The 17,240-nt window shown below is 46.5% G+C and overlaps 2 protein-coding genes and 7 non-coding genes across 10 annotated transcripts in view; 8 read left to right on the top strand and 1 right to left on the bottom strand.

Annotated features, from left to right (window-relative positions):
* zwilch (zwilch kinetochore protein) overlaps positions 1-8,159 on the bottom strand; it is a 41,766-nt gene extending 33,607 nt beyond the window's left edge. The window contains exons 1-6 of one of the 2 annotated variants that reach the window (XM_036968821.2): positions 7,779-8,159; positions 5,244-5,373; positions 4,943-5,076; positions 4,226-4,446; positions 4,032-4,111; positions 2,110-2,265 (exon numbers count right to left, since the gene is read on the bottom strand). In XM_036968821.2, coding sequence (XP_036824716.2) covers positions 2,110-2,265; positions 4,032-4,111; positions 4,226-4,446; positions 4,943-5,076; positions 5,244-5,373; positions 7,779-7,828 — 771 coding nt within the window. In that variant the 5' untranslated portion in view covers positions 7,829-8,159. The remainder of the gene's footprint in view (positions 1-2,109; positions 2,266-4,031; positions 4,112-4,225; positions 4,447-4,942; positions 5,077-5,243; positions 5,374-7,778) is intronic. The other variant, XM_036968824.2, reaches the window with a different exon arrangement.
* A 230-nt stretch (positions 8,160-8,389) lies between these two features.
* On the top strand, positions 8,390-16,279 carry rpl4 (ribosomal protein L4). Its single transcript, XM_090230830.1, has 10 exons — positions 8,390-8,460; positions 9,130-9,301; positions 9,797-9,903; positions 10,866-11,004; positions 12,288-12,412; positions 12,663-12,792; positions 13,227-13,383; positions 13,648-13,731; positions 14,080-14,200; positions 16,126-16,279. The coding sequence occupies exons 1-10, from the start codon at positions 8,458-8,460 to the stop codon at positions 16,219-16,221; spliced, it is 1,134 nt and encodes a 377-aa protein (XP_090086956.1). The 5' UTR covers positions 8,390-8,457; the 3' UTR covers positions 16,222-16,279.
* On the top strand, positions 8,910-9,008 carry LOC118945909 (small nucleolar RNA SNORD16). The gene has a single exon (XR_005041062.1). It is a non-coding gene; the product is annotated as a small nucleolar RNA SNORD16 (small nucleolar RNA).
* On the top strand, positions 9,365-9,431 carry LOC118945906 (small nucleolar RNA SNORD18). The gene has a single exon (XR_005041059.1). It is a non-coding gene; the product is annotated as a small nucleolar RNA SNORD18 (small nucleolar RNA).
* Positions 10,613-10,711, top strand: LOC118945911 (small nucleolar RNA SNORD16). Its single transcript, XR_005041064.1, has one exon. It is a non-coding gene; the product is annotated as a small nucleolar RNA SNORD16 (small nucleolar RNA).
* LOC118945910 (small nucleolar RNA SNORD16) lies at positions 11,670-11,770 on the top strand. The gene has a single exon (XR_005041063.2). It is a non-coding gene; the product is annotated as a small nucleolar RNA SNORD16 (small nucleolar RNA).
* LOC118945905 (small nucleolar RNA SNORD18) lies at positions 12,493-12,563 on the top strand. Its single transcript, XR_005041058.2, has one exon. It is a non-coding gene; the product is annotated as a small nucleolar RNA SNORD18 (small nucleolar RNA).
* Positions 13,496-13,563, top strand: LOC118945908 (small nucleolar RNA SNORD18). Its single transcript, XR_005041061.1, has one exon. It is a non-coding gene; the product is annotated as a small nucleolar RNA SNORD18 (small nucleolar RNA).
* LOC118945907 (small nucleolar RNA SNORD18) lies at positions 13,817-13,884 on the top strand. Its single transcript, XR_005041060.1, has one exon. It is a non-coding gene; the product is annotated as a small nucleolar RNA SNORD18 (small nucleolar RNA).
* Positions 16,280-17,240: the final 961 nt, after the last annotated feature.

Raw genomic sequence — 17,240 nt, 5'->3', positions numbered from 1 at the left:
AGACCTACCCTACCATTCAACAGTTTGGGGTCACTTAGAAAGGTCCTTGTTCTTGAATGAAAAGCACTTTTTTTTTTGTCCATTAAAATAACATCAAATTGATCAGAAATACAGGGTAGACATTGTTAATGTTGTAAATTACTATTGGAGCTGGAAACGGCTGATTTTTAATGGACACACTGTGGCCAGTAGCCAGAGGGGGGGGAGGGGCTACAGTAGCCGACGGTTCGGAGGGGGGAGGGGCTACAGTAGCCAACGGTTCGGAGGGGCTACAGTAGCCTACAGTTCGGAGGGGGGAGGGGCTACAGTAGCCGACGGTTCGGAGGGGGGAGGGGCTACAGTAGCCTACGGTTCGGAGGGGGGAGGGGCTACAGTAGCCTACGGTTCGGAGGGGGGAGGGGCTACAGTAGCCTACAGTTCGGAGGGGGGAGGGGCTACAGTAGCCGACGGTTCGGAGGGGGGAGGGGCTACAGTAGCCTACGGTTCGGAGGGGGGAGGGGCTACAGTAGCCTACGGTTCGGAGGGGGGAGGGGCTACAGTAGCCTACGGTTCGGAGGGGGGAGGGGCTACAGTAGCCTACGGTTCGGAGGGGGGAGGGGCTACAGTAGCCTACGGTTCGGAGGGGGGAGGGGCTACAGTAGCCTACGGTTCGGAGGGGGGAGGGGCTACAGTAGCCTACGGTTCGGAGGGGGGAGGGGCAACAGTAGCCTACGGTTCGGAGGGGGGAGGGGCAACAGTAGCCTACGGTTCGGAGGGGGGAGGGGCTACAGTAGCCTACGGTTCGGAGGGGGGAGGGGCTACAGTAGCCTACGGTTCGGAGGGGGGAGGGGCTACAGTAGCCGACGGTTCGGAGGGGGGAGGGGCTACAGTAGCCTACGGTTCGGAGGGGGGAGGGGCTACAGTAGCCTACGGTTCGGAGGGGGGGAGGGGCTACAGTAGCCTACGGTTCGGAGGGGGGAGGGGCTACAGTAGCCTACGGTTCGGAGGGGGGAGGGGCTACAGTAGCCTACGGTTCGGAGGGGGGAGGGGCTACAGTAGCCTACGGTTCGGAGGGGGGAGGGGCTACAGTAGCCTACGGTTCGGAGGGGGGAGGGGCTACAGTAGCCTACGGTTTGGAGGGGGGAGGGGCAACAGTAGCCTACGGTTCGGAGGGGGGAGGGGCAACAGTAGCCTACGGTTCGGAGGGGGGAGGGGCTACAGTAGCCTACGGTTCGGAGGGGGGAGGGGCTACAGTAGCCTACGGTTCGGAGGGGGGAGGGGCTACAGTAGCGGACGGTTCGGAGGGGGGAGGGGCTACAGTAGCCTACGGTTCGGAGGGGGGAGGGGCTACAGTAGCCTACGGTTCGGAGGGGGGAGGGGCTACAGTAGCCTACGGTTCGGAGGGGGGAGGGGCTACAGTAGCCTACGGTTCGGAGGGGGGAGGGGCAACAGTAGCCTACGGTTCGGAGGGGGGAGGGGCAACAGTAGCCTACGGTTCGGAGGGGGGAGGGGCTACAGTAGCCTACGGTTCGGAGGGGGGAGGGGCTACAGTAGCCTACGGTTCGGAGGGGGGAGGGTAGCCTACTGATGTTACAAGCGTGATTCAGATTTCTTCATTTGAGTAGACTGGATACATTTTTCCAATGCTAGTTAAGGACACTATAGTGATCACGTTTCACGTTGGATTTATTAAACTACAAAAACGTTTTTTTTTTACATTTTAATTCTGGTGCCGCTCTGCACACACAAGCTTAGCTAGCTACCTCTGGTCCAACGTTAAGCCAACTGTCTGAAGTTCAAAGACATTCCTTCATAGAAGCCGCTCATCTGTGGGACTAACTCAGATCCTGATTGTCATAAGAAGCGCTTCAAGCCCAAGCCTCCTCATCCACCCTCTCTCGTCCCAATTTCAACAGTTACTTTTTTTAATTATTTCAAATGTCAACCGGTTCAGAACTTTATTCCTCCAGTCGAAACAGTGGAAAATAATTAATTAATATTGGTTCCAACCCCTTGGTACTACGCAATATGCTGCCACCTTTACACCTATCCAACCCGGCAGATCTACACAAATGCCCAGGGTGTAGGGGCCTGGGGTCGATTTGGGTTGCAAGCCCAAGTGTAACTCACCAGAGTGGCCATGGAGGAGAGAGGTGGAGTCTCCAGGATCGTCTCCACGTGGCTCCATCTGAAGTCCACTGTGACACTGCTCTGAGATTCGATAGTCGTGTTCTCCACCACAGTAGACCCAAACAGGCTGTACTGGGCTGTGCCTCTTGCAACCATCTGGGAGGGAGAAGGACAGGGAATCAAGGAAGTGATACAGACCACATAGACAGTCTGAGTGTTGAGTAGGTCTGTTTCACATAATTAAATACATATATGAATGGAGGACAACATCAGAAAAGCAGTAAACGCAGCAGTATACCTAGCTCAACACTGAGTCTCAGCCAGTCTGCAGTATACCTAGCTCAACACTGAGTCTCAGCCAGTCAGCAGTATACCTAGCTCAACACTGAGTCTCAGCCAGTCAGCAGTATACCTAGCTCAACACTGAGTCTCAGCCAGTGGGCAGTATACCTAGCTCAACACTGAGTCTCAGCCAGTCAGCAGTATACCTAGCTCAACACTGAGTCTCAGCCAGTCAGCAGTATACCTAGCTCAACACTGAGTCTTAGCCAGTGGGCAGTATACCTAGCTCAACACTGAGTCTCAGCCAGTCAGCAGTATACCTAGCTCAACACTGAGTCTCAGCCAGTCAGCAGTATACCTAGCTCAACACTGAGTCTCAGCCAGTGGGCAGTATACCTAGCTCAACACTGAGTCTCAGCCAGTCTGCAGTATACCTAGCTCAACACTGAGTCTCAGCCAGTGGGCAGTACCTAGCTCAACACTGAGTCTCCACCAGTCAGCAGTATACCTAGCTCAACACTGAGTCTCAGCCAGTCTGCAGTATACCTAGCTCAACACTGAGTCTCAGCCAGTCAGCAGTATACCTAGCTCAACACTGAGTCTTAGCCAGTGGGCAGTATACCTAGCTCAACACTGAGTCTCAGCCAGTCAGCAGTATACCTAGCTCAACACTGAGTCTCAGCCAGTCAGCAGTATACCTAGCTCAACACTGAGTCTCAGCCAGTGGGCAGTATACCTAGCTCAACACTGAGTCTCAGCCAGTCTGCAGTATACCTAGCTCAACACTGAGTCTCAGCCAGTGGGCAGTACCTAGCTCAACACTGAGTCTCCGCCAGTCAGCAGTATACCTAGCTCAACACTGAGTCTCAGCCAGTCAGCAGTATACCTAGCTCAACACTGAGTCTCAGCCAGTCAGCAGTATACCTAGCTCAACACTGAGTCTCAGCCAGTCAGCAGTATACCTAGCTCAACACTGAGTCTCAGCCAGTCTGCAGTATACCTAGCTCAACACCGAGTCTCAGCCAGTCTGCAGTATACCTAGCTCAACACTGAGTCTCAGCCAGTCTGCAGTATACCTAGCTCAACACTGAGTCTCAGCCAGTGGGCAGTATACCTAGCTCAACACTGAGTCTCAGCCAGTCAGCAGTATACCTAGCTCAACACTGAGTCTCAGCCAGTCTGCAGTATACCTAGCTCAACACTGAGTCTCAGCCAGTCTGCAGTATACCTAGCTCGGGCACTGAGTCTCAGCCAGTGGGCAGTATACCTAGCTCAACACTGAGTCTCAGCCAGTCAGCAGTATACCTAGCTCAACACTGAGTCTCAGCCAGTCGGCAGTATACCTAGCTCAACACTGAGTCTCAGCCAGTCTGCAGTATACCTAGCTCAACACTGAGTCTCAGCCAGTCAGCAGTATACCTAGCTCAACACTGAGTCTCAGCCAGTCGGCAGTATACCTAGCTCAACACTGAGTCTCAGCCAGTGGGCAGTATACCTAGCTCAACACTGAGTCTCAGCCAGTCGGCAGTATACCTAGCTCAACACTGAGTCTCAGCCAGTCAGCAGTATACCTAGCTCAACACTGAGTCTCAGCCAGGGAAATATCAGAGAAACAGGAGGGACTAGGAGCTAGGCTTTACCATGGACGGATGATGTCTTCTCTTGTGTTCCTGTTTCAGCTCATCTAAGGTGATGAATGCGCCCTTGTCCACAGTTGAACCTGAACATGTACGATAAACAACATGAAAGATGCATCATCTATTGAAACCATGAATTTCAATGTTTATGACACGAGCTCTTAAATGAATACACGTCTCTACACTCTGGCCCTTACCTGCACACGTGACGGCGTATAGCTTGACCCCAGAGACTTTGTTGCCGGTGCAGGCGGTCTCCGCTCCTAGCCAGGTGGTACCAGCAGGGTCGGCCATGTCACAACGTACCCAGAGAGGGAGCAGGGGGGCTGGGGAGACCGCTGGAGGGAGCAGGTCGGCTGGGGACACCGCTGGAGATACAATGCTGTTCTGAGACATTGTGTACCAAGACAACAGCTGCCTGTAAGCAGAGAACACAGCTCAACATCTGAACAGATATAGCGACAAACAGACAGGGTGCTATTACCATGGTTTCATATGCCATATTAATACAATTGTAAAATGTAAAAACACAACTAACACTAGAAGAACAACAAGATGGAGGAGAAGAACAACAAGATGGAGGAGGAGATGGAGGAGAACAACAACAAGATGGAGGAGGAGAACAACAACAAGATGGAGGAGGAGAACGAGAACAACAACAAGATGGAGGAGAAGAACAACAACAAGATGGAGGAGAACAACAAGATGGAGGAGGAGAACAACAACAAGATGGAGGAGGAGAAAATGGAGGACAACAACAACAAGATGGAGGAGGAGAAGATGGAGGAGGAGAACAACAACAAGATGGAGAACAACAAGATGGAGTAGGAGAACAACAAGATGGAGGAGGAGAACAACAACAAGATGGAGGAGGAGAAGATGGAGAAGAAGAACAACAAGATGGAGGAGGAGACCTTGCTTTCATGATGGTGAGAGGCTGTGGCCCCAACTCTATCTTGACTTCATGATTTGTCTCATCGTCAGAGTGCGTCTCATCGTCAGAGTGCGTCTCATCCATTTTGTCATCTTCATGGTCGATCTGTGGGGCCTTGTCACACGACGACACAGTAAAATAACGGATCAATATTCGAACGATTGGGTGAATTGATTGTCTAATGGAAATACAGTACAATAATACCAAATGAATAATGCAAAGATACTCAATACTAAATTGAGTGGATTGATTGTAAATCTCTTCAATGGAGCAGAACTTACCGTTTTCTCACAGATGAAGACTGGTCTGTCACCAGTGTAGATGTTGTGGAGATGTTTCCCTCCATTCACTCTCAGTATCTGGACGTCTCCCTCATATATACAGGAGTCTTTGCAGTCATCTTGAAGAGACCTAAAATCATAAATGCATAAAATAAATTAACATTGCTGATTGGCTGAACCAGTATCTGGGTACACAACCCAATCAAGCCGCACTGCTTCTTAACACAGCGCGCATCCAACCCGGAAGCCAGCCGCACCAATGTGTCGGAGGAAACACTGTGCACCTGGCTACCTTGGTGAGCACGCACTGCGCCCGGCCCGCCACAGGAGGCGCTGGTGCGCGATGAGGCAAGGATATCCACTAATGTGATTTTAGCTTCTAAAATGTGAGATTTGGGTTTTCATAGCCTCCATACTGACTCTGTACCGGTAGCCCCTGTATATAGCCTCCACATGGACTCTGTACCCCCTGTATATAGTCTCCACATTGACTCTGTACCGGTACCCCCTGTATATAGCCTCCACATTGACTTTGTACCGGTGCCCCCTGTATATAGCCTCCACATTGACTCTGTACCGGTGCCCCCTGTATATAGCCTCCACATTGACTCTGTACCGGTACCCCCTGTATATAGCCTCCACATTGACTCTGTACCGGTGCCCCCTGTATATAGCCTCAACACTGACTCTGTACCGGTGCCCCCTGTATATAGCCTCAACACTGACTCTGTACCGGTGCCCCCCTGTATATAGCCTCCACATTGACTCTGTACCAGTACCCCCTGTATATAGCCTCCACAATGACTCTGTACTGGTATCACCTGTATATAGTCTCCACATTGACTCTGTACCGGTGCCCCCTGTATATAGTCTCCATATTGACTCTGTACCGTAATACCGTGTATATAGCCTCCACATTGACTCTGTACCGGTACCCCCTGTATATAGCCTCCACATTGACTCTGTACCGGTACCCCCTGTATATAGCCTCCACATTGACTCTGTACCGGTGCCCCCTGTATATAGCCTCAACACTGACCCTGTACCGGTGCCCCCCTGTATATAGCCTCCACATTGACTCTGTACCAGTGCCCCTGTATATAGCCTCAACACTGACTCTGTACCGGTGCCCCCTGTATATAGCCTCCACATTGACTCTGTACCGGTACCCCCTGTATATAGCCTCCACATTGACTCTGTACTGGTATCACCTGTATATAGTCTCCACATTGACTCTGTACCGGTGCCCCCTGTATATAGCCTCAACACTGACTCTGTACCATAACACCCTGTATATAGCCTCCACATTTACTCTGTACTGGTACCCCCTGTATATAGTCTCCACACAGACTCTGTACCATAACACCCTGTATATAGCCTCCACATTGACTCTGTACTGGTACCCCCTGTATATAGCCTCCACATTGACTCTGTACCGGTACCCCCTGTATATAGTCTCCACATTGACTCTGTACCGTAATACCCTGTATATAGCCTCCACATTGACTCTGTACCGTCTGAAGGGAGAGAGACAGCCATAGTATTAGCAGACGTTAGTTATGCAATTAATACCCCAGTATGTGGTTTACTCCAGAGGAAGATTTTTCGTAATTCTGTAAAAAAAATTATATAATTATCGAGTCTCTACTGGAAGCCTGGTGGTGTTTATTCTAGTGGTGAAGATAATTTAACATCATGTCGAGCTTCGCTGCCAAACCCATACGCCTAATATTTAACATTGAGGAAATGTGAGCATAATCATTATTTTAGCGATCCGTGTTAGATATCCCTCCTAATGAAAAGCACACCCCGTCCTGCCGGTATGAGCTGCTGGACACCACACTTGAACGTGATATGCGTTTATGGATGAGAATGTGAATTTGCCATTTCCAAAAATGAGCTCAGTAGAGATTATCTGCTTTGCGATCGGTTGCCTATGCCAACTGCCAGGATTTAATTAAATATGCCTAGACATTATACTTTATTGCGCATGTAATTAAACTGACATTTGGCTATGTTCAACCACAATTCATTGGCAGAAAACGTGCATCAGACAAAAAAAAAAAAAACATGACTTTGTCTCTGGTTTGCAAAGCACATAAATTCACTGTCGGCTTGGCCTTATATGTAGGCTAGCATACTGATGGCGGAGTAACAGCTGAGCCCGAATACACTTTCAATTTACACCTACATCTCTGTCTTCACTGTTCCCTTCTTGCGCAATTCATGTATCTCCGCTTGCCTCTCTCTCGTCCATCCTCTGGCTATATAAATATATTTGATTTGTATTCCTCTTATACACTGTTGCCACAAAGTTGGAAGCACAAAATAGTCTATAATGGAATTGTTGGTTTTTGCTTTACGATTTCACCCTTCATTGGAACTAAAAGGGGGCCTAGACCCTTATTCCTCCTCCACCAAACTTTACAGTGGACACTATGCAATGATTAGCTAACTCAGCTCGCTAGCTAACGCTAACGAAGTACAGAATAACAAACAGGTAGTCAGTCACACATTTGAAAATCGATAACTCACCGAAGCATTTTCGAAAACTGTACAACATCGGCGATGATCTTGGAGCCCATTTCATTTGGGTTGATAGTTACCGAAATAGTACGTTAGTTGGTGTTTTGAAGTCAGAAAAATACAAAATAAAAGACTGAACTTTGACGTTCGCGCCAAAACAGCCAGTGAACCCTTGACGTCATCAGTCTACACGACGAACACAAACTATTTTTAATATATTATTATTTATTTTTTACAAAGACGAGTAAGAAAATAATACGTATTTTCACACAACTGTCCCGTGTGGTAGTTATATTTAAGAAAGAAAAAAAAAATATATATATATTTGATTCCAGGAAATAATTACATGAAAGTAGTCCGGTCACCAACTTGTTTCCTCCGCCGTACTGCGCAGTAGGGACCTATGTAATCTCATGTATAAAAATAGTTTTCGCCGTTATATAGTATTTCAAGTTCGATATATTAAAATGTTTATAAGATGAAAGAATACGTATATCGATTTAGAATCGAAAAACATGCCTCTGTGTAGTATTTAATTCATTGAACGTTTCAGTTTTTGTCGGAAGTGTGACGTTTTCTTTGTCGGAAGCATATGTCCTGTGAGTTGCATTACCAACTTCCTTTTCTACTGTGGCCGCCATTGAGTAAGGAGCGTGGTTCGTCGGCGAGCCGAGACTAAAACATAAAAATGGTGAGAATCCTAGCTTTTTGTATCAGCAAATACTATTTAACATTAGCAATCAATCGAAATTGCAAAAAAAGAAAGACTTCTCTCGCCAATATGTTTGTTTAGGCAATACAATTTAACACATTTTACGGAGAATCTGAAGGAAGTTGATACGAGGAGCCATTTTGTCTGCAATGTTCTAAGCCAAGTCACACGTGTGCTTTTCCTTTCAACCACAGGCCGTATTTGATAAAATAGACGAAGTTCGTAAACCAGTACACATTTCTTCACGCAACTGCTTTTAATATGTACTTGGTAAACTATAGATCACGTACACATTTGCGTAAGCTAGTCAGCTACAGATAATTAATCCAAAGATCACACATTTTCTGGTTAGCGTGGTACCTAGCTACTAGCATGGTGGCTAGCGGGACTGAGAGAGAGAAAAAAATACGTGTTATTTTACATGTACTTGCTATGATGGTGTAATTTGCGTCCTACTTTGCGATCAGTCGACAAATGCCTATTGTCATATGCTGGCGCAAGTGAATGACGACAACTGAGTCTGAGCAAGATGACCATTAAACTACTTGCAGCTAGCTAACGTTAATCATCCGACACGCTACATGCGATTAGGTACATTGTAAGAATTTTGCGTAACATGCATCTGATTTTGACCGTGTTCTCCCACAGGCTTGTGCCCGGCCTTTAATCTCGATCTACTCCGAGAAAGGAGAAAGCTCAGGCAAAAATGTTGTCATGCCTGCGGTGTTCAAGGCTCCCATCCGCCCCGACATTGTCAACTTCGTGCACACCAACATGCGCAAGAACAGTCGTCAGCCTTATGCGGTCAGCGGACTGGCAGGTGAGTGATCGTTTGAACATTTATTCAATCAAATAAGCAATTTCTTTGGGTACAGGTGAAAAGCTTTGGTGATGAGTTTTAACTTCGGTCCGTGTTTCTGAAACCTGATTATACTAGAAGTTCTGAAGGGCTTTCACCTGTACAACTGGACAAAATATATGTCAACACATGGGAACTGTTGGTTTCATGGTCTGAAAAAAAAAAGGATGAATGTTGCCATACTCATAACTTATTTCTCATGTTCTGCGTGAGGTGACTAATCGTCACACCAGATACTGACTGGTTTTCTGATCCATGCCTAACTTTATTTTTAATGGATCATAAACAACAGGTGCAGATCTGTTTTCCCAGGCCTGTGAAATCCATAGATTAGGGCCTAATTCATATATTTTTTTAAAATTGACGGATGTCTTTTATATGAACAAACTCATTGTTACATTATATATTTTTTATTCGGGATATATATCTAATGGTTGTAATGTTTGTGTGTTCCAGGTCACCAGACCAGTGCTGAGTCCTGGGGTACAGGCAGAGCTGTGGCCCGTATCCCCCGTGTGAGGGGAGGTGGAACCCACCGCTCCGGCCAGGGAGCCTTCGGCAATGTATCCTCTCGGACAGTTTAGCCCTACAAGGATACGTTTACTTTTTATATTTTGGACTCAAATGGCATGTTATAGAACTGTCCAATAGACTTCCTCGTCCTCCTGCTGCATTATGGGAGCTTGTTTAAAACTGAACCTTTACTCTAAAATACAGCCTTTTACAAACTGAAACTATAGTGACGCAGGTCTTTAGATTTTGTACACATGAAATGGTTAATTCTGAACTTTATCTGCAATGTTAAATTGGATTTGGTGGCACTCAAGTGGGTTCCACTATCCAGCTTTTCTCTGTATTCCGCGTGTAGAAAGGAGGGAGAGGTAAGCACTTAATTAAGTCGCCCCCGAAAAAAGTAATCAACATTTCAGGAGGACACATTTTCTTGTGTACAACCTCTAAAGACCTGTACCATGACACTTCGCTGTTTCAAAAAGCACATGTTCAATAACATGATATTTTCATCCCAAATACAGATTTTTTTTTTAATATATTTTTAAATAAATGTACGATATGTTTTCCTTTATATTGTTCACCATGTCTCTAATGTCTGTGTTCATTAGGGCTCATCTCAACAAAACGTTTTTGCAATCGACTTCTTAAGTCTTATTGTACAAATACGAGTGGCACCTAATTGTTTGTATTTTCATCCATTTGTGTTGCCTAATGAACGCAGCCCATGTAGATGGTAGTTATATAGACACTCCCGAGGCTTGCAGTGATGGTGTAATTTGCGTCCTACACTGTGATCAGTGACGTTATGCCTGATGTCATATACTGGCACAAGTGGCTGACGAACCTTGAGTCTGAGCAAGATACTCGCAAAAAACATTTTAGGGCCTGTTTCCCCGAACGAAAAACAGTCATTACTGGTTAAACGTGTCCAGTAATCAAGTACTTTGAAGAAGCCATGTCTCTTCGTCCGTTTAGCTCGTTGCATTTCCTTGACCCTCCCCTGTGACTGTAGATGTGTCGTGGAGGTCGCATGTTCGCGCCCACCAAGACGTGGCGCCGCTGGCACCGCAGGATCAACACCACCCAGAAGCGTTACGCCATCTGCTCCGCTCTGGCCGCCTCCGCCCTGCCCGCTCTCGTCATGTCCAAAGGTACGCCTCCTGTCATCCTTTCATGCAGCACAGTTCGTTTTTTTTATTTTTTTATTCTTTTTCATCAGTGTTATGGTCCCTAATATATATCTATATATATATATATATATATATATATATATATATATATATATATATATATATATATAATTTAATCTTAAACATTGGAGAATAATTTTTTCCTTCAATTTATGTAGCCTGATATCTATGATAAACGTATTACCGATCTAAACGTCATGTTCCTATTAACTCAAGTGTAGCGAGAGAGAGACATGATCACGCTGCTACGTCATACTGGACAGATATATCAACCTGCTTGAACGCCCAGTAACTCAGATAACGCATTAAAACGGGAAATGACCCAGAGAATCATCGGATCGAACAGTCACTCGGATGCGCAAACGCGATATGAGTTCAGCGTGTGGGGGAACCATTGCTTTTTTTTTAGCTGTATACGAGCTGCTGTCTGGAGTACTATGTGACTAACGATTGATAAATTATGAATACTTGGTATTTATCCACGTTTTTAATGAGTGGCATCCCATAGTACATGGAATATACAGCATGAAATAATACTTTGTACCTTTTAAACCCCCCCAACAAAATAAAATCCAAATTAGTGCTTGTGACAATCACACGCTTTTAAAATGTTGATCCATAAGACTTGCGATGATGGTGTAATTTGCGTCTGACTCTGTGTGCAGTGACGGTTTGCCGACTGTCTTGTAGCTGGCACGGTGGGTTGACGAGATAATAATTCTGAGCAAGATGTCTTAATGTGCCTCTACCAGAGAAGCTGTACGTGTATACTGGACTAGTAGCCATTAGTGTTGCGCGGTGCTCACCGAAACGGCACTACTTTTCAATATTAGAACACGGGAAAAAACGGTTTCGGTACTAGAATTTGTTACTTTCGTTGGTTACGTCAAATGTCACTTATCATATACGGCTCGAGTTTGTCTGAATCTTCTCGGGGGGGGGGGGGGGGGGGTGTGTGTGTATTTAGCTAGCCAGGTTTTAGTTTGTCTGAATCTTCTCGGGGGGCTGTATTTAGCTAGCCAGGTTTTAGTTTGTCTGAATCTTCTCAGGGGGGGGGGCGTATTTAGCTAGCCAGGTTTTTAGTTTGTCTGAATCTATTTAGCTAGCCAAGCAACTGACGCGCTGGCGACAATAGAACGTCATTACCTTCACACCGACAGGAGGATACAATTCTGATCAAAATAACACTTAGAATTAGAACATAAAGCAACTGTACAACAATCTGAAGCCTCTCCCTCCTCCAGGACACCGCATCGAGGAGATCCCAGAGGTTCCCCTGGTGGTTGACGACAAAGTGGAGGGTTACAAGAAGACTAAAGAGGCCGTGCTGCTGCTGAAGAAACTCAAAGCCTGGAACGACATCAAGAAGGTTTGTAAATGGCTAGTGTTGACACTGTCTCTCTGGTCATCGCTGACCTGCGTACACGTTGTACTGTGTTCAGTGACGTGAAGCCGTGATGAGGTTCCACTTCAGGTCCGTGTTTCTGAATCCTGATTTTTTTAATGGAAGTCCTGAGCATGAATACTGATATTAGCGAGATAAAAGCACAGCTGTTGTCTCCTTCTGTTGACTTAAGGTGCTAAGTGTGTGTGCGTCCTCTCTGTGTGTGTGCGTGCAGGTGTACGCGTCACAGCGCATGCGAGCTGGCAAAGGTAAGATGAGGAATCGCAGGCGTATCCAACGCAAAGGACCGTGCATCATCTACAACCAGGACCAAGGTGTCACCAAGGCCTTCAGAAACATCCCTGGTATGTACTGGCTAGAGGGGACCCGGGGGGGGGGGGTTAGGGCCAATGGAAGTTCTGATTCCCATTCAGGTCCATGTTCGTGAAAATCAGAAGTTCTGAGCCCAACCTGATATCAGTCATGATGGTTTAATATTATGTTTTTGTGTAGGAACAAAACCAATACAAACATCAATAGTTCTAACTATTTCTCTAATATAATGTTTATTTACTTATTCGTGTCTGGTGTCATGTGTATTTGCCGCTCTTTCACCCAGGCATCACCCTGCAGAACGTGAACAAGCTGAACCTGCTGAGGCTATATGTTTTAATGTCTCTAAGTGCCTGTCCTCCCATCCCTCTACCAGGCATCACCCTGCAGAACGTGAACAAGCTGAACCTGCTGAGGCTATATGTTTTAATGTCTCTAAGTGCCTGTCCTCCCATCCCTCTACCAGGCATCACCCTGCAGAACGTGAACAAGCTGAACCTGCTGAGGCTCGCCCCCGGAGGTCACGTTGGTCGGTTCTGTATCTGGACCGAGTCCGCCTTCCGCAAGCTGGACCAGCTCTACGGGACCTGGCGCAAGTCTGCCTCTCTCAAGGTGGACTACAAGTGAGTAGAACGGGCGTTACGCGGCGCCCCAGCCGGTTTAAAGAAAAAACCGGTTGACGTTAGTAATCTGGCGTTGTAGTGAGCCAGAGTTTCAGTGACAGTTATTTAATTTCTACGGTGATGAGCTTCTACTTCGGTCCGTGTTTCTGAATCCTGATATCTACCAGAAGTTCTGAGTTTTTAACGAGTGGTCTGTTGCTAAACCACATGCTGCTTCCTAACAGAGGTACTGTTGTAGTCTGACCCCTGTCCTGTCTCCTCCAGTCTGCCCATGCACAAGATGACCAACACAGATCTGAGCAGGATCCTGAAGAGTGAGGAGATCCAGAAAGCACTCCGTGCACCAAAGTAAGCCCCCCCCCCTCCCCGGTTTGCTTTATATTGTACAGTGCATTGTGGGTATTGTAGTACGTTATGCTTCGCGGTGACATTGAAGCCATGATGAGGTTCCACTTCAGGTCCGTGTTTCTGAATCCTGATTTTAATTGGAGTCCTGAGCACGACCAGATTGCATCCCCCCCATTCCCAACATAGTGCACTGCATTTGATCACGGCCAAGTTGCCTTGGATCTAAAGTAGTGCACTATTTAGGGAATGTTGTGCCTCTTGGGATGCTCCTATTCTCAACACATCGACCACAAAATATCAACAGATTTTCACCTCCTACTAACCCCGGTCTCTCGTGTCTCCTCACAGCAAGAAGATCAGGCGCAGAGTCCTGAAGAAGAACCCCCTGAAGAACCTGAGAATAATGATGAAGCTGAACCCCTACGCCAAGACGGCCAGACGTCAAGCCATCCTGCTGCATGACCCGGCTGTGAGTAAAACACCAAAATGGCCGACCGTGGCGCTCTGTAACATAGAAAAGACCTGTATAATAGGGAAACTGGACCCAAGATGGCCGGTGGCTATTTGTTGCATAGAAAGACCTGTATAATAGGGAAACTGGACCCAAGATGGCCGATGGCTATTTGTTGCATAGAAAGACCTGTATAATAGGGAAACTGGACCCAAGATGGCCAATGGCTATTTGTTGCATAGAAAGACCTGTATAATAGGGAAACTGGACCCAAGATGGCCGATGGCTATTTGTTGCATAGAAAGACCTGTATAATAGGGAAACTGGACCCAAGATGGCCGATGGCTATTTGTTGCATAGAAAGACCTGTATAATAGGGAAACTGGACCCAAGATGGCCGATGGCTATTTGTTGCATAGAAAGACCTGTATAATAGGGAAACTGGACCCAAGATGGCCGATGGCTATTTGTTGCATAGAAAGACCTGTATAATAGGGAAACTGGACCCAAGATGGCCGATGGCTATTTGTTGCATAGAAAAGACCTGTATAATAGGGAAACTGGACCCAAGATGGCCGATGGCTATTTGTTGCATAGAAAGACCTGTATAATAGGGAAACTGGACCCAAGATGGCCGATGGCTATTTGTTGCATAGAAAGACCTGTATAATAGGGAAACTGGACCCAAGATGGCCGGTGGCTATTTGTTGCATAGAAAGACCTGTATAATAGGGAAACTGGACCCAAGATGGCCGATGGCTATTTGTTGCATAGAAAGACCTGTATAATAGGGAAACTGGACCCAAGATGGCTGATGGCTATTTGTTGCATAGAAAGACCTGTATAATAGGGAAACTGGACCCAAGATGGCCGATGGCTATTTGTTGCATAGAAAGACCTGTATAATAGGGAAACTGGACCCAAGATGGCCGATGGCTATTTGTTGCATAGAAAGACCTGTATAATAGGGAAACTGGACCCAAGATGGCCGATGGCTATTTGTTGCATAGAAAGACCTGTATAATAGGGAAACTGGACCCAAGATGGCCGATGGCTATTTGTTGCATAGAAAGACCTGTATAATAGGGAAACTGGACCCAAGATGGCCGGTGGCTATTTGTTGCATAGAAAGACCTGTATAATAGGGAAACTGGACCCAAGATGGCCGGTGGCTATTTGTTGCATAGAAAGACCTGTATAATAGGGAAACTGGACCCAAGATGGCCGGTGGCTATTTGTTGCATAGAAAGACCTGTATAATAGGGAAACTGGACCCAAGATGGCCGGTGGCTATTTGTTGCATAGAAAGACCTGTATAATAGGGAAACTGGACCCAAGATGGCCGATGGCTATTTGTTGCATAGAAAGACCTGTATAATAGGGAAACTGGACCCAAGATGGCCGATGGCTATTTGTTGCATAGAAAGACCTGTATAATAGGGAAACTGGACCCAAGATGGCCGATGGCTATTTGTTGCATAGAAAGACCTGTATAATAGGGAAACTGGACCCAAGATGGCCGATGGCTATTTGTTGCATAGAAAAGACCTGTATAATAGGGAAACTGGACCCAAGATGGCCGATGGCTATTTGTTGCATAGAAAGACCTGTATAATAGGGAAACTGGACCCAAGATGGCCGATGGCTATTTGTTGCATAGAAAAGACCTGTATAATAGGGAAACTGGACCCAAGATGGCCGATGGCTATTTGTTGCATAGAAAGACCTGTATAATAGGGAAACTGGACCCAAGATGGCCGATGGCTATTTGTTGCATAGAAAGACCTGTATAATAGGGAAACTGGACCCAAGATGGCCGATGGCTATTTGTTGCATAGAAAGACCTGTATAATAGGGAAACTGGACCCAAGACTCGTATTGTAGCGCACTCAACTATTCGTATCAGTACCATCTGTGTACATTAACCCCCTCTCTACACACAGATCAAGGCCAAGATGCTGAAACCCAAGAAGAAGCCGGCCAAGAAGCCAGCCCCCGCCAAGGCAGCCCCCGCCAAGGCAGCCCCCACCAAGGCATAAATCAGCTCTTCTAACAGACGGTGGCGTTCAGATGGTTTCAAATAAAATCTAAACAAAAGTCCTAGTTGTCTTTTTTTATGCATTTTAATCAGGAATACAGCCTGGTTGCCGCTCTTGACTCGTGGATTTGTCATGTGTGGTGTGACAATGAATGTACATGAAGCCACAAACCGATCAGGGACCCTTCATTCGTTTGAGTGCGACCATTTGTCAGTAATTTTAAAAGCTACGATGCAACAATTTCAGGTACTGTTTATTATATATTATTATACCACATAGCATTTAGACCGTTTTACAGAGGATGGTCCCAGTCTGGATGGATGTAAACCGCTAGCCTGGGTCCCAGTCTGTAAACAGCCTTTACAATTATATAGCTTTTCAAATCGCACAACTTAAATGCCACTTTTTTTTTTTTATCGGGGAACTGCTGTCAGGTCTGAATGGTGACCTCTGGGGGTCTAAACTCACTCAAAGGAAGGTAGGAAGGAAGGCTGCTTCTAGTTGTCATTTTAAATGTGTCCAATTTAAGACTCTGGACAACCAGGCGTTCCTAACTAATCCGCAACCTTTTCATCAAACGATTATAAAGTCCTCTCAAGCGCTCCGGTTGGATGGGGAGCTTCTCCGCACAGCTATTTCCAGAGATCTTCGATCGGGTTCAAGTCCAGGGTTTGGCTTGGGCCACTCAAGGACATTAAGGGCCAGTTTCCCAGACCCAATTAAGCCTAGTCCTGATACTAAAATGCACTTTCAATGGAAATTTTCCACTGAGAATGATTTGTTGTCCAGGGCTAGGCTTAATCTGGGTCCCAAGATTTGTCCCAAAGCCACTCCTGCATTGTCTTGGTTGTGTGCTTGGGATCATTGACGGTAGCTGCCTTGACTTAGGGTCATTTTAGACCGCTGCATCTCGGTGCAATAGGCGTCACTGCAGTCCCTGGTTTGAATCCAAGCTGCATCACATCCCGACCGTGATTTGAAGTCCCATAGGGTGGCGCACAAAAAAAAATGGGATTAAA

This window comes from Oncorhynchus mykiss, chromosome 4, assembly GCF_057628025.1.
Source record: "Oncorhynchus mykiss isolate SJ-2025 chromosome 4, ASM5762802v1, whole genome shotgun sequence".
NCBI lineage: Eukaryota > Metazoa > Chordata > Actinopteri > Salmoniformes > Salmonidae > Oncorhynchus > Oncorhynchus mykiss.
This window is presented reverse-complemented; position numbering and strand designations above follow the sequence as displayed.

Coding starts and splice junctions, on each gene's coding strand:
- rpl4 (XM_090230830.1), top strand. Junction 9,904..10,865: donor GCCAGGGAGCCTTCGGCAAT/GTATCCTCTCGG, acceptor CTGTGACTGTAG/ATGTGTCGTGGAGGTCGCAT. Junction 12,413..12,662: donor CCTGGAACGACATCAAGAAG/GTTTGTAAATGG, acceptor GTGTGCGTGCAG/GTGTACGCGTCACAGCGCAT.